The sequence below is a fragment of the Opisthocomus hoazin genome, chromosome 4 (assembly GCF_030867145.1).
Source record: "Opisthocomus hoazin isolate bOpiHoa1 chromosome 4, bOpiHoa1.hap1, whole genome shotgun sequence".
Taxonomy (NCBI): Eukaryota; Metazoa; Chordata; class Aves; order Opisthocomiformes; family Opisthocomidae; genus Opisthocomus; species Opisthocomus hoazin.
The window spans coordinates 70562565-70578945 of NC_134417.1; the positions used below are offsets into that span (position 1 = coordinate 70562565).

Below are 16381 nucleotides of genomic sequence, written 5' to 3' on the forward strand. Positions count from 1 at the left end.
TGATTTTTAGAAGAATTTTATTTCTACGACAGGAAAATACAAAGCTGCTCAAACAGAGGAATCAAGTCTTAAAATCCTGAGAATTGTATCAAACTGCATTCAGTGCTGGCTTTTATTGTGTATTATTGGTGAAAAAGCCTCAGACATCCAGTTCACTAGAAGATGAAAACTCTGAGGAATTCTGAACTCATATGCTGCTTTCCGTCTTCATTATTGAGACGTCCTTTTTCAAAATACTTCACATTGTAGTGCTCTCGTGTTACAAATGTAGTGGGAACATCCCCATTCACAGATAAAACATTTATTTGGTATAATCTCGATAGCAAAAATGAAAGATAACTTACAGCGTAACATATAGCCTGGTGGAGGCAGCCCTTGTATTTCATAAACCACTATGAATAGGAAGCATAATTGCCTAAGAAGATAGTGTGGTTACTTTTAAGTACATAGTTAAGTGCTCCACTGGCATAACAGTATCAGTAGACTACAAAGTATTCTACGTGTTACTACTAAGACCATAAATACAGATCTCCCATAAATTCTCCACTTCCAACACCCCGTCTCCCAAGTATGTTTGCATTGTTGAGGCATATTTTAGTATTGCATAGTTCTACACAGATAAGGTACTACTGCTTGCATTGTTGTTGCAAATGGCTACATTACTCTTAAATGGGTATAATTACCACAGTAAACCCCATAAAAATAGGTAGACTTCACATAGATCATTCAAGGTCTTAACTTGAAGTTAACAGTACTCTTGAGTAGCATTTCATTCCTAAGTACTACATATAACTCACGCGCTTGCAAAGGCTGTCACATCATTATCAACCTTACAGCTGAGCTGTAACTGTTAACTGCAGCATGTCCTGAAAACACTGGAACACAGTTCTGCACAGCAATTCTGCATCAGTCTCTGGACACGATTTCCAAGAAGAACAAGTAGCGACAATCCTATTGATACAGAAAACAATGAAGTTACCACTCTCAGTTGTCATGGTCTAGGGTAAGTCACACAAACTGCTCTGAAATGTGAAATTACCGACATAAATTCCGGAGCAAAAATTGTCACATAAATGCACTGTCTCATCAGTCAAATGGGACTCAGATCCCCAGTGCCTTCAGTAAGCAATAATGCTGACACATCTTGAAACTAGATACTTTTTTCTCAAACTGAATCAAATCTGCACATAATCTATATTTAGCTTTAGAAAGAAGTCATCCAAATTACACCTAAATCACAAAACAGCAAGATATCGCAACACATTATAATCAAGGTAGTTGTATCAAGATTTGATACAGCAGCAATAATTTTTGTCTGTCAGACCAATAAGCCAAAGTTGGATAATTTCAAATCCTACCATTTTATGAGAAGTGAAGCCAAATGTTTTAGCTTCTCCCTGTTATCACAGAGGTCTGCTTTGAGCCAAGAGATGTGTACATCACTACCAAGAATGATGGACAGTGTGCTCACCTGTACTCTACCTGGTCTATCTCAGACAATTGCTACTTTTTAAAAAACATCTTTCCACATTGCATTTAATGATCTCTAAAACAAAAGCTTATTTTAAAGTAAGTTAACTTCTTTCGTTCCTCCCTTCTTTCACCTTCCCCACTCTTTTCTTTCTGCTTATTGTCAGTACCCTGGTGCTCACTTCACCTCTGCTGCTCGTCCTTCCTCCCACACATGCTTTCCCAGAATGTTAATACCTCTATTTTCATATACCTCACTTCTCAACCTTATCTGACACGTTTGGCCATGTTTCTTCTGTCTTTTCCTTTCCTCATTCTAGTTGTTAGCCAGCTTTCCCTTTGTGACAGAGACAGAACCATGCACAAAATTAAATTATATCCTTACCTGTCATCTCTGATTGCATAAAAAAAGCCATAGCCATGATGTACCATAGGGATTGCAGATCCACTAAACCTAGTGTAGCCAGTCAGACTAGTTGAAAGAACAAAATTCCCACCTCCTCCACTGTAAAACAACACAAACCAAAACCAGCACTTTAAAAAACAATTTAAAACACAGTGAGTTTTACAAACAAAGTTATTTTGTCCTAGAGATCAAGAAATCAGCACACATAAGGCCAATGTAACCAAGTCCTTGCTACCAAGGGATACAACTTCTCAACAGGAGCGGAACACGAATTACCTAGCTGTGAAGGCATTATCCACATAAAGTTCTGGCACTGGCAGGCCTTGCTCTTGTGCTATGAGTAGGAGACCCAGAAGATGACGATCAAATCCTGTCAAACAAACGCAAATACTGCACCATTAACAGCAGCATTTCCTGTTTTTCTGCTTCTTCTGGTCTGGGTAGCTGGAAGCTCAAATAGCAGCTGAAGGACAGATAAATGACAGAGTCTACTAAAACCCAAGAGTCATACTGTAGCGTACAAAAACATTGCCCAAACATTTGCTCTGAGGCCTTCACCACTTCCAGTTTGCAACACTGAGCCCAAATGCAAATGAACCAAGTAACATAAACCCAGCACAGTTCCTGTGGAAAACAAAACCCAAGAAACCTTCCATTTCAGCCAAGGAGGAGGAGTTCCATACAGTGAAACTGGCCCACTAGGCACTTACATGGAGAAGGTGCAAAGGCTCTCAGGGCCACAACTGCCTAGATAACTCACCAAGTAGGATGGAGGTGACTATTTCCCAGCTACTCCTTCTCATTCATAGAATAGCTTACCATGCTAACACAGGTGGGTTAGGATTTCACCCAAATCTCTCCTCTGCCTTAAAAGACCACATTTCTTACTCATCAGCCAAGCATATACTTAATCAGAAGGTATTCTGTAATAATGTTTAGCTGGGCAGAAAAAGTGAGTTAATATTCAAAGTGAACGCGTCTTTGTGGCACAAGGAAAGGTGCAAGGACTAGATTTTAGTTCCTCTTCCCAAAATTAAAGATATTAAGGGGTAGTTTTTAGTCAAGTCGAAAACCAGGAGACAGAGAAAATGTATTAACATACAGCAATATTCCCTTTTCACCCACAAGAAAAAATGAAATAAAAAAAAAAAACTTTTGATCCCGAGTACCTTTTCCATTCTCACATTCTTTCCTCATTTTATTGTGCTTTGCAAACGCTTTATGCATCAGCTGCAGTCGTTGGTAAGTCTGTGTAAGCCAGGGAAGACAGTATTAAAAAAAAGAAAAAACAATCCAGATGAATAACACATCAGGAATCACAGATCAGCAAGTTTTTCCCTTTCACAGTTTCTAGCAATTTTAAGGAGAAGGAAATGGAGGAACTTGAAAGGTACATTAGAACCTCTCTCAAACTCTTTATCCCAAATCCAAACTCCTTTTTCAGGAGAACTTGCTCATTTATTTCCTGTATCACTGTTCTGTTCCTCGGATCACTTTTGCGATGAACAATATTCTAAACCTCATGCTCTTTCCTAAACAAGCTGAAACTGTGGAAAATGGCCACTGTGAAATAGAGTAATCAAAACCAAAAACTTCCTACAGTACCACCTCTTTAGAAACACACTGGCTTTTAGCGGGTGCAGTTGCATTTACATGATCACCATGCCCTGAACTGGTCAGGCAGTTGGACTGTATGTTCACTGTAGGTGCCTTCCAACTGAAATATTCTGGTCTAGATAATTTTTCATGAAAAAAAAACAAAAAACAAAAAACAAACAAGAAAAAATTCTGTGAAAAAGCAGAAAACAAAACAAAAAAGACGCTAATTAAAATATACACAGATGCCAACTGCATTCCAAAGTCTTCTCTGCTAACTTCTATGACAGTAATTCTGTCCTACATTACGTTTTTTTCAATTTTATACTGAAATTTACATATTGAAGCCAGAGAGAACAGAATACAAACACATTTGGTTTTGGCAAAGGAGGCCTAGAGAAACATCTCTAGACAACCAAGAACTTGGCTTGTAAGATCTTAGACCTTACTAGCTGCTTAACTACTTAAAAAGCACCCTTTCTCCTTTTATTCGTTACAGGAGAGGCTGCAGCAAAGAATGTGAAACAAGGGCAGTAGCCACTCAATTTGGATAAAAATCAAGCTACTAAGCTCACAAGTGGCTAAAGAAAAGTTCAGACAACAGGATTTTTTTCTGAAGTACCTAACTTTAGGTATTTTCTACTACCTTAAAAGTAGACTTTTAAGTATTTTAATTTCATTACTATTTAACAGACTCAATGCTTCTTTTAAGGCCCACGAGTTCACCACAAAAAAAGAGCAATAGGAAGATATCTGAAGATGGCATTTAAAACTGAAAAGAGAAAATGGCTATAGTTAGTGCTGGAAGCAATGAACCTCTGTGTATTACCCATAGAAACCTGCTAATTGGTTAGAAGATAACTGAAGAGCAGGGAAATAACAGGAATCTGTATTCACACTAGGAAAGCAGATACAAATAATCGACAGAAAATTGAGTTTCAAAGCTGCAGCACATGTCAAAAGAACCCAGCAAAGACCAGGAAAATACACTCTTGAAGACTGTAATTATCAATCACACATAATTCCTGATAGCCATATTCCTGTATGTTTCTCAGATGCATTAATAATATAGAACCTTTAAATTTCCTAAAAATACGTAGCCCTTTGTCTCCAAAATCTTCTCCCTGTTTCACTTCTCAGGCTCTGAGAAACGTGCAGTGAGGACAACAGAAAGAGCTTTAGTACAGCCCTCCCTCGGCAAGAAAAGCGTGAAATACTCTGCCAGCCAAGCATCAGAGGGTAGCTGCCGGGAAGAGAAAAGGTCACCGGTTCAGCTATTCAGAAGCAAACTCTGGAATGCATTCCTGTCGCCAGCAGGACACAAACAGATTTCAGTCTTGCTCTCAGTCTCAGTGATTAGATTAACATTTCCTGATTTCACTTAAAAATTAAAACAACAACGGAACCACTCCAGAGCAGAATACATTGGTTCCAACCCAGTTGCTTTCTGAGGTGTGAAAAAAATATCAGTATGAACATAATTCAAGACACTTACATTCTTGAAACCAAAAGGTAAATAGGATAGAAAACCGAACAAGCCCACACGTGACAGCTCATCTCGGTCATAATGACCAGAGCCAGACTTCAGTGAACCCAACGTCTGAAATCTGTCTCACTGGAAGCCGGCCAATTCCCATTAATGAGACAATAGAAAAATGAGTTTTAAGCAGTTTAAATGACAGGCTTTCTAAATACATTATGATTACAGTAGCATTTCAGTGTTTACACTGGCAGAAGGATCCAGCATGGACTTGCTCCACTCCATTGCTTCCACAGTACACGATCTTATGGTCTCTGTGCGGCCATGATAGAAGCGCCTGGTCATGGCAGTTTCGTAACAGCAGCCTGGGCTATGAAGAAAAATTAGGGAAGAGCATCTCATAAACCCGATAAAACTATCTGCTCTCTCAAGGAATAAAAAAGTCCTGCCAAGTATCTTACACATCTAGCTCAGTTACAAGTATGACTAAGCCACTAATTTTCTTTAAATTTTGTGTCTGAAAGAGAGCCACAAAGGAACTCCATGAGCTTTTATGAGCAGATGACAGCAAAAAAGTGCCAGTGCTATAATCACACCTTGAAAAGACTAGGTTGTCATGGCTATTTTCTGCAGACTACAGATCTGCCAGCCTCTAGTATAAATAAGCTGAAATTATGCAAGCTTCAGTTTCACTGTATATTTCCGTTGAAGAAACCACCTACACCATCCAAAAACTCAAATATTAAGAGACACACTTGAAATACACAGTGTGTCCCAATGCACTTGTAAGAAAAAGGCTCAAATCCTTCTCTGTTGCATACTGACACCCACCCAGCTTTTACCTGCAGCATCCTCAGCCCTATGACAGTCTACCATTTAATATACAACTTACATGAAACATACTTGTGTGTTCAGAACAGACTTCACTGGCTATTTCAGTCAGACAATTAATTTATTCCAATGTTCAGCAAAATGAGATGTACCAGCCTTTCTTATGATGATACAGGCATCTCCAGTGACTAAGCATCATGCTCATACAATGAAACCCTCCTTTTTCTGAAGCAAGCAATACTCGCCAGGTCAATAATGACTTATACAAGTTGTTGTCAGTGCTAATTAGCAAACAGAAATTTGGGTACCCCAACAGCAGGAAGAATGCTGCCTTTTACCAATAATACAAAATAAAATGACACACCCCAAAACGTAGAATCAGGCATTTGGAGTGTCACTATCTACATCTCTATTATTCTGCCCAAACCTCCACATTCACCGTTGCTAAAGAAAGTGAGACACAGAAGTTTGCGAGGCTTCTTACAGGCTTGGAAGATTAACCATCTTACTGCTGGCTGTTACTTGCTACAGATAAAGCTTTCTTCTTCACCTGAGCAACTACTCAACATCAAGATATCCTGACCCATTCCGCATTTGGTGTTTGCCCAGATATTTACTTTGTACAGCCCAAATCCATTGTCTTTTGCCCTCCATTCCACAATAAGTACACGCATGATCCTTATGGGCACAAGGACACAAGTCTTCTGAGGCCAAGAGCACAAGCCCCATGGAGTTCAATGGCGCAAAATAAGGCCCTACGCAACTGTTCATTTGAAAAAAAAACACAACACAACAAAAAACCACTTTACTTCTTCATTCTTATATCACCATAGAAAATTACACACTGGCACTGCAAGGCCACTGTGCTATAAGATCCACCCCTTCACTCAAGCTCTTTATTCTAATCTGGGTAATGGGATTTTCTTACCGTCCATGGCATTTGTAGTAAGCCAGCTGAAGCGCAAGCTGCACAAATGTATCGGGATGAAGTTTCTTCTTTCTAATCAATGCTTTGCCGAAGGATGTGAAGGCATAACTCACTAGCTGCAAGTCAGATACCTGTCAAACCACAGGAGGAAAAAAAACAGAAGTCAAGAAACTGTAAATACCACAACCTGGTTCACTTCAAATAAAACACATTCAACATAAACTAACAATGTCACAAATTAAATCATAGTATTAAGTCCCCTGCTACATGAATTAATCAATAACGTATTCATCCCTGTTCTCCAACATGGAGAAAGGCCATCTAAAAACATTCAAATAGATTGGGGGAAAAAAACAAACAAACAAACAAGCAAAAAACCCCAAACCAGTGACAAGAGAAGCAGCAAGAAATTCCACCTTTTTGTAATACAATTCTTTAGTACATCCAATTTCATTCATAATTTTCTGATCCACTGTGAATACAAGTTCCTCTGGCCATGGAATATCCCTCACTTTATCTGATCCCTGGGAGGGTGTGGACAAAAAGAAACAGAGAAAATGGAAAACGTTATCCATAAGAAAAGACACTGACTAATACATTTGAAAGTTTAGAGGATTGATACCTTCCATTTTCCCTCATTTTCAATGATCTTCTTTTCGGCATATAACAACATGGTAATTAAAGCCATGGCATCAAAAGGAGAATGCTAGAATCATACAAGACAAGATACCACGTTATTTGTGTAACTACAAGAGGACCAAACTGCTTTTTTCCTTACCCTACTCTTTTTCCTGCAGACGAACCGCTTTACTGCACAGTGTTGGACTTGTTTTTCTAGTTCTACAATACAGACAGAACTACTGTATGTCCACCCACTGTTTTGACTGCTCTGCAGCCAGATAGGGAGGCACAACAAACCACTGCTGAGGAAAAACAGATTTTAAGCAAGATGTAGATCTTTCTGGCCATTCAATAATGAGTTCAAAAAAAAATCCGAGTTTAAAAAAACACAGCTGTTCAAATAGCTACCTAATACAGAAAGCTAATTTTAAGGTTTCATGTGCAATATACTTTTGTCTTTGGAAGTCCCTCAAACACTTTAGAAACAAGACTATGGTATCGGATCTCATGTTCTTAATTTAAGTAAGTATGGTATAATAGCAAACACTGTGAAAGCAGACTGCTTTTGGAAATCTGCAAGACAAGGTGCCTGGTAAACAAGGCTACACTAAAGAGGAACACATTAAACATTTAAAATAATACTCTGAAAGGGAAAACTTAGTAAATAAATACTTGGAAGGTTTATAAGGGGGAAAAGAATTTTCAACTTACATCACAGAATGCGCTACAGGTTCCATTGGAAAAGAATATACTGTTGTAGGATTTGTCTCCCCAGCGAACAGTCGGATCACCTGTTAGCCCCAACCTTGTAAGCTAAAGCAAAAGTTACACACTGTGGGTTTTAAAAAACACTGAGTACACTGTCAACCTCTGTTAGCTAATCAGGCATACATGAAGATGGTGAGACCTCCCTGAGAGGTAAGACATTCTCATCAGCTGAAGATGAAAGACGATTATAAGCCTACATTTTTAAATTAAAGAGTGATCACAAGTTCATTGCTAAATTTAAATTTTTTTAATATTTATAAAATTATAAAGGTATATTTCAGTCATTCCCACATCTAATGTCCTAACAATTCAAACTATTTAAGTATTCCTATGGATGAACAAAAAGCATAATTTTCCTATTTATCTGTTTCATTTTCTCTGTTCCGAAAGAACAAGATGTGGCACTTCTGCATATACACAGAAGAAATTACTATATAAAGAAGGCCAGATATGAATTATCAAAAATCCTCAGGTACCTCAGTGTAGTCCTCAGGAGTTGCATGGGGACTAGAATCATCGAGGCAGACCACAAACAAACTTCTCTGAATTTTTTCCAGAAGAGTTAAGTTCTTTGCATCAAGATCAATCAAATATTCACGTAACTGGAAAGCATAAAGAGACAAAGCTAAGTGAAATGACTTATTTCCAGTGATCACAACACTTTTCTTAGGAATCAACTGTTGAAGTGTTCCCACCTCTGCCCATTTTGTCCTTTCGTTGCTTGTTAGGGCTGCCACTCCTGGTCCATCTGGTTCATTATGGCATCTTCTCTGTATATAAGTAAGTTGCCTTTAAGAAGATTTCAAAAACTGAAGTTAACAAAGAACGTATGGAGAGAAGATAAAAGTCACCCTTTTTGTCTCTCTCTCTTTTGCCAAGCTGGAATTTTGGTTCCACACTCACAAGCTACTGTGAATTTACAGGAAGCATGAATCAGCTCCTGCAGACTCTAAGAGCAGCTGATGACCAGCCTTGTTTTCGGTCACTAATCATTAATTCAAATTGCAGCTACCAGCCCAGTACAATCTTACATGTAAACAACCATGATCCTAAAGTGTTACTATGCACTAAATATAGTTTTAAATTAAGACTTCAGGAGTGCAGATCAAACTTTCCTGAGCAACAGACATCTTCAATACTGGAGCTTTGAAGCTTTTATAGCAACTAATCAGATACAAGGGCAAAACTCTCACTCAAGACAAACCCTGAAATTTAAAGCAGAGCAGTAGCTACAGCATATCCTAAATGTAGAGGCTGAACAACACAGGAATACTTCTCTTCCTACCTTTTCCTTACATTTTCCCTTTGGAGAGCTATTAACAGAGCTAATTTTTAGTTTGCAAATTCAGTTTTTCACATGCTGTTCTAGGTGTTAAAGAAACTCCACAAGTTACAGGCATTTAAACTAGCTTGTCCTTTGTTCTGGCACTCTTGCCCATTAAACTTCACTACTGATCATTAGCTACATAGTTGTCAAAAGTATAAGACACTCATGATGAGGTTATTAAGGCCTCCCCAAACCAACCAACCACCAAACCAAAACCAAACCTGCCCTTTCTACAGACAAGAGAAAGCTTTGGGATTTTTGTCTATATTCCAGGCGCTCACTTCTTTCTTACTTGCTTGATCTAACAAGTAAAACTACAGAAATCTGAAATACATATGTTGAAATATCTTAAGCACTAAAGTACCAGATTTAAAAAAAAAAAAAATTATTCTGAGCTTCTCTAACTAGTTTTTGTCTTGCCTAAGGAATTTCGCCACCCATCTTTTGCTAATTTTAATTACAAATGTCTTCTGTTGTGCTCTATTAACAGCACTTTGACAGATGCAGTAAGTCATTCCGAGAGGAAACGCACAACACCTCTTTAGTAAGTAGATGCGTATCTACAGATCCAAAACTGACTACAAGAGAATTCTGCTGAAACTACCTCTGTATGTGACATCAGAGTTCAACGAACAGAGCAAAAAACCTTGTGGCCACAACCGTACTGCCAATTTGAAAAGCTGGCACCTCTGCATGCTACCGGGAGATAGGAGATACAGCGCGGAAAAGCTTTGAACACTGCCAGTTGCACTAGTACTGAAATTTACTATTTAAAGAACCAAATTCTTTCTCTCTGATCCTTTGCAGCAGCTCAGGAACATGAAAGAAGCCACAAACATGGTTGGTTGTCACAGTTCTGGCGCAAAGCCAAGAAATGCAAGTGAAATGCTGCTGTATTGTTCTGCAGCTAGCAGAAAGTCAATCAGTGTATACTGCAATTTTGGACCCTGCTGCACTCACCAAGAGGAATTCCAGCCCCACTATTCTGGAGAAAATTGACCACAAGTGCATTAGATTTGAATCAACATGACAGTGGTGCTTCATCTTTGATAATGAGTAAGTAGCAATGAGACAATTATCAGCATGGATTGATCCTGAAAGGAATGATGTTACTTATAATCCTAATAATTCCATGTCAAGAAATTTCACATAGAAATGTTGTTTCCTATTAAAACAGCTTCATTCAGCCTTTTTTGCATGATGTTCTATGGGCGTATTACAACAGTACAGGATCATCATGCTTCATAGCAAGAAGATACCGTCCACTAAACAAGAATTTACTCAAATCTGAACCCTCAGCTAGAAGAGAAGCTGTAAGCTCTCTCACACCTAATTCTTTGGGGTGAAGGGGATAGAAGAAGAAAGACTGTGTTCAGTATGTAGCTTAAATAGGACAGCTCATTTGAAACAAGGTAGTTTGAAAACCTGAAAATCTCTGGAGGAGTCACCATATTGCCTTCATGTATAGCATCAAATGCAAACACTCGACCTCGACACAGTACTATTAAGTGAGATGGGCACTCTCCTTCAGTCTCTGAAATGAAACAAAAAGAAACAAAACATGAAAATCCAACTGTGGGGCTGAAGTGAGTGACAGATACAGGAAAAACACTCAGCAAGTCGTACAGCCCCATATTTTGTTCAAAATGAGGCAGACTTTATTCAGTTAAAAACAGAATAAAAAAGAATAAAAAAGAAGAAAAAAAAAACTTTTGAAGTCCAATTGCATGATCTTATAGCAAATTTGAAGACATTTTTAAAAGTGTCAAGAGAAAATATACAGAAGTACATCACTTTCACTGTTAGCTACTTCAAGTCCTTGTCATTACCTAGTAGCAAATGTTATTTGTGTATAACAAATAACCTGTGTATAAGCAGGAACACCCTCTGCCGAAACAAGTGTTGCTTGCTGAAAGATGATCTAGCAACATTTCTCTCTTGCATGAGTTTTGGCTGTTTTGGGTTTTTTGGGGTTGGTTTTTTTTTTTTTTTTTAAGAGATTAATATAATGCAGCAAGCCTGCTGCTAAGATTCTTTGCAGATGATTGAGTCCTTCAGTTCTCGGAGTGTTTGTGCAGCCAGCTTCAGTTACGCAGCTCAAGATCCAAGATGCATTACTACCACGTGAATCAGACCTGATCTGTAATCTGCAAATCTGTAAAAAGGGAGCACTGACACACTAATCTGGCCACTATCCAGAAATGCAGATGGTACTGGCCGACACAAGGCCAGGTACACTTGCATAGTATCATCTTATTGAATCCGCCTATCTGGAAAGAAGACTAAAAGCTGGAAAAGATTCTGACAAAAACAGATGTTAAAACCCCAATAAACATGGCTATGTTTTTCTCAGATGGAGCCACTGTGCTACACCTCTTCTAGTCCAGTACTCCAACCTGGGAAAAAGAAGGAAAGTATGCTGCTTTACCCACAGATGTTTAACTGAATGGGCATCCACAGAAGTCTTAGTCTTAACTGTAAGGTATTTACATCTACTTTTATGGTCCTACTTTCTAAATCAGATAATACAATTCAATACATACCTGATTAAGGACATTCTAGAGTGGGGAATTTGTCATTTCATGTAAACCTCACATTCATAGATCATGAAATTGATTTCTAACATAACAAAAATCAGAAGGGATGACACAAAATTCCATTACTTCAGGTAGCATCCTCCTAACCTTAGTTGTCTAAAGCAAGGGGTAGAATTAAGTTTGGAAGTTAACATGCCTAGAATCAAGTGTCTGAGATCTCACTACAGTTGGTGGAGATCCACCCAATACACTTAACAGCATCTAATGAGCCCTTCACCTGTTCTCATTAAGGTGTCTGCTGCAGGCTGAACCGAATAGCTCTCCAGGCTTCACTGATCAGGCTCTCTTGACTTTTACTGCGGTCTTTGACTCCAAGTTGACATTACCTGTCAAAATTTTAGGTGCCCTACTCTGCAATCTGAATACTACTTCGAGTGTTTAGACCATGTCAGTTCCCTCTGTAGTCCAAAGGTGAAAAATGGATCCCCCTCCAGACGGCAATTCCTTCTGCCTGTCTTAGATACACGCACGTTTTGATGGCCAAAAACCTTCTGTGGAGGTATTGTTATCTCTCCATGAATCGCAGCGAAACAAGACAACTAACTCGACCAAATATTTCATCTGGAGGCAGACAATCTACATGAAAATGGATATCACCTGCTGTGTATGACATGAAAAATTATATAAGCAAGACTGTTTAATAAAGCTCTTACAATATTTTAAGGCAGAAAATGGACATGAATGACATAAATAGCATCTCCCCAGGACAACAGCTTTGTTTATTAAGCGTGATCATAACAGAACATTGAATTTCCACCATTTCAATGTTTCTTCTACATCTTGGTATTTAAAGTGACTCTCTAACGCTAAGATAAAACCCTTGAAACTTGCCTTCAACTTTGCATTTTCTTGTCATGTCCTGTGGTATGGGGATTTCCTTACGTATTTTCTGTTGAGCAAGACAGTACCTCCTTCTTCTTGAATTCCTGAGTCTTACAGGAATTCACATCTCCCATGATTACCTACAGTGACACTGCTGAACAACTCTGGACGCACCAGAATGTGCATGGGAGGGGTGTGACGATTTCAGTTAGCTGATTACTGATACTACAGTATTTGTTAGTGGCGGATAAGAACATCACGCTTTTACTCTAGCTCTCGATCCTGCACCCCAGAAAATTGTTGGGAGCTTAACAGAATGGCTTCAAGAAGCACTATGGAATACTTTCTCGACTGAAAAGAGAAGAAGCTGACCAAGCCAAGACACAGCACAATGACAGAAAATAAGTAAGAATTATCTCAACAAAATGTAAGGAAGCACACTCTAAAAACACATTCTGTGAAAAAACGTCCAATTAATAATGGATCTGAAATTCTGTCTGCGTATTACACAGACCCCACCCACATTTATAACACATGGAATTTGTTTTTTTTCAATTCTTAATGCTGCCACACTTACTACAGGCATCAGGCTGGTAACATACAATTTGAAGCAGAGCTTTCTTTTAATGTTATTTAGTAGGGACTAAATACTGGACGAAAAAGAGCATTTGTAGGTTAGATATCTGCTTTGCTTCCTTATATAAGCACTCAACAACCAGTATCTGACTTAGTGCTTGAGGAAGCAAGTATTTTATGGTTAAAATGACCACTCTATCAGCCCATTAATACAAAATCATTTGCTTGTATTAACCCCCAATTTGCACTTGTTTACCAGTTTTAAAATAACTGCCAATTGAGTCTCTGGTAACTCCAGGAATTTTGCAAGTGCAGAAGAGCATTCGAAATTGGTTCATGTCCAGAACAGCATTCCCAGATCTCTCTATAGCCACCTTCTCTCTGTAGTAAATAAATACAACAAAATTAAACAACAGAGATTATAATTATGCAAGTAAATCAAGGTAAGACAAACCCATCTTTTACTGCAAAGAACACACGCCGATGAACATAAACATATTTCTGCAACTAAAGTATACATAGATCATTAATATTTAGAATCAATTTTTTTTTTGAAGTCTTACGCTCGTAGTAGATCCCAGTATTTCAGGGTGTGCCATATATATACACATGCTCTTTCTATCTGAGTGCCCTCTTTGGGTGGCCAGCAGTGTTCAATATAGGGACCAGGGCCTCCCATATTACAGTGTATTTGTGTTGATATGCGAAGATCAAGATAAGCCACATTCAGCCACCAGTCCTCCAGCTGAAAATAAAAAACATTTAGCATTAGAATTAAGTTTTAGTCATTAATTCTTCACTAATCATCTGATTGTTCAACTGCCTGCTCTTTTTATTTTTTTTTTAATATTTGGAATATTAGTTTCTATATTACAGAAGGCAGCACAGTGGTTCAGAACTAACTGCTGAGGGTAACACAACATCTAGCTTTTCTATTTTCAAGCTTGAAATAAAATTCAATACTGCTTAAGACTATTAAACTGTAAATTATAATGAAGAAATCCCCACTCTGGAGTGTGTCATGCTAAGATTTACAAAGTTCTCATGAATTCCACTAGTTAATGACCTCCCTTGTATCCCCTCATCTGTTGAAAGACAACTTTAAAATGCTATCACATAGCCTTCTTCGGGAAAGAAAGAGATAGAGCCCAAACTAACTCTTTTTTTTTTTGGCAGCGTGGAAAGAGCGGGGATGGAGGTGACAGAAGAAGAGACTGACACACAAAGCATTCAAAAGCTGGTAGGTAACAACATTTCTGTTAGTGAGGTCTCTTAGCCACTCAACTTTGAAATAAACAAATTACATGTATACAAGTGAATGTGTTCATATCCACAGGCCAAGTGGCAGATATAAGGAAGATCCTAAGCTAAAAAAACCTAAATGACTCTCTAAATTATATCCTGAAGAACCAACTTTACATAAGCTGTATTATGATTTCTTACATATCTAAATACATACCCAATTCCTTCTCGTTTTAGCTCTCTCCAGTAATTTCTGATGCAACTCTTTCCCAATACCATTTTCAAATTTTTTAACTATATCCTCAGTTCTTTGATATTCTTCTTGATTTAGAAATGGCTTCACTGTAAAAAGGCAATGTTTTTATTTTAAAAACAACCACATACTGAGATTTATTCCAAGATTCAGATATCCACAGGCAAGGGAGTGGATGAAAAGACTTAAAATCTATTTTTCTAAAACAAGTATTTGAAGGGAAAACACCTTTTAAAAATCTGTCAATAAACCCATGTGTTCTAATAAAACATAAATACAAACTTTTAACTAAGTACAGATGTTGGCAGATAAAAGCAATTGCTGAAAGCCTGAAATACCTAAAGGATAACTACATCCAATAGATTTAACTGTAACTGAAAATAGTATGGAGTTCTACAACTCCATCAGCTGCCACAGAACTCACTGAATAATGAAATTTACGGGAACTTTGTAAACGAATGCATTGAGCCATACATGTCTGGCACCCTGCGGCACCAACCATAAGCTACTTGCCTTTATTAAAAGTCCATTCATGATCTACCAGCACCTTGTCCATCACTTCTCATTCACTGTCCCCATGTTATGACTACCTTTGAACAACACTGATGGCATTTACTACTATTCAATTTTTATTTTAAAATACTTTTGGATTTCTCTCAGACCATGTGCCATACAGGCCAAAGTTCTCTGCATAAATTTGCAAAACTAATCATCATTTTCATCTAAAGCCTCCTTAAAGCCTTTTTACCATTCAATCTATGGTCAGCAACAGGCAGTGCTGATGTCAGTTTCCATACAGGCACATCACATCGTCTTCTTATACTCACCTTGTGTATAACTTATATTCTATTACCTTTGTACTTCGTGAAGTCAGTGGCAAACAGGGGTAGTTTCTGCTGATTCAGTGCCTACACAATGAGGTCTGATTCATTTTTGAGGCTGCTGGACAGTACTGTCAGTTAATTTCTTGTCTGCCTTGCTAGTGCTAATCCTGTGATCTAGTTACAACTGTTCAGATACGAGGAAGGATACTTGTTTGATTTTTTTAGTAATTGTGTATCTGTTTCATCTCTAATCTAGCTTTTGCAAGTAACAACGGATTTTCCGCGGGGCAGGTCTCAAATACTTACCTATCTTTGTTGAATTAAAGTCTTACTTCCTCACATTTATGTTCTCCTGCAATTAAAGCTGCTTCCCTGCAACCACTACTTTTTTCTTCTTCACAGATCTAGAGATCATCTAGCTCAACACCTCATCTCAGCAGGGTCAGCTACAGCAGGCTGCTCAGGACTGTGCTGAGTTTTGAGTATCTCCAAGGATGGAGAATCTGCAGCCTCCCTGGTAGCAACCTGTTCCAGTGCTTAACCACTGCACAATTAAAAGAGCTTTCTTACGCTTAAAAGAAATTTCTTCTATTTCAATTTGTGCCCACCACCTCTTGTCCTGTCACTGGATACCACTGCG

The 16381-nt window shown here is 38.3% G+C and overlaps 1 protein-coding gene across 1 annotated transcript in view; it reads right to left on the bottom strand.

Moving 5' to 3' along the window:
• CROT (carnitine O-octanoyltransferase) overlaps nt 1-16381 on the bottom strand; it is a 21081-nt gene continuing 4700 nt past the window's right edge. The window contains exons 3-17 of the mRNA XM_075419420.1: nt 14882-15006; nt 13986-14167; nt 13679-13803; nt 10853-10961; nt 8796-8889; nt 8577-8702; nt 8044-8145; nt 7334-7417; nt 7128-7235; nt 6712-6842; nt 5199-5322; nt 3046-3124; nt 2153-2246; nt 1856-1975; nt 1-951 (exon numbers count right to left, since the gene is read on the bottom strand). Coding sequence (XP_075275535.1) covers nt 831-951; nt 1856-1975; nt 2153-2246; nt 3046-3124; nt 5199-5322; nt 6712-6842; nt 7128-7235; nt 7334-7417; nt 8044-8145; nt 8577-8702; nt 8796-8889; nt 10853-10961; nt 13679-13803; nt 13986-14167; nt 14882-15006 — 1724 coding nt within the window. The 3' untranslated portion in view covers nt 1-830. The remainder of the gene's footprint in view (nt 952-1855; nt 1976-2152; nt 2247-3045; nt 3125-5198; nt 5323-6711; nt 6843-7127; nt 7236-7333; nt 7418-8043; nt 8146-8576; nt 8703-8795; nt 8890-10852; nt 10962-13678; nt 13804-13985; nt 14168-14881; nt 15007-16381) is intronic.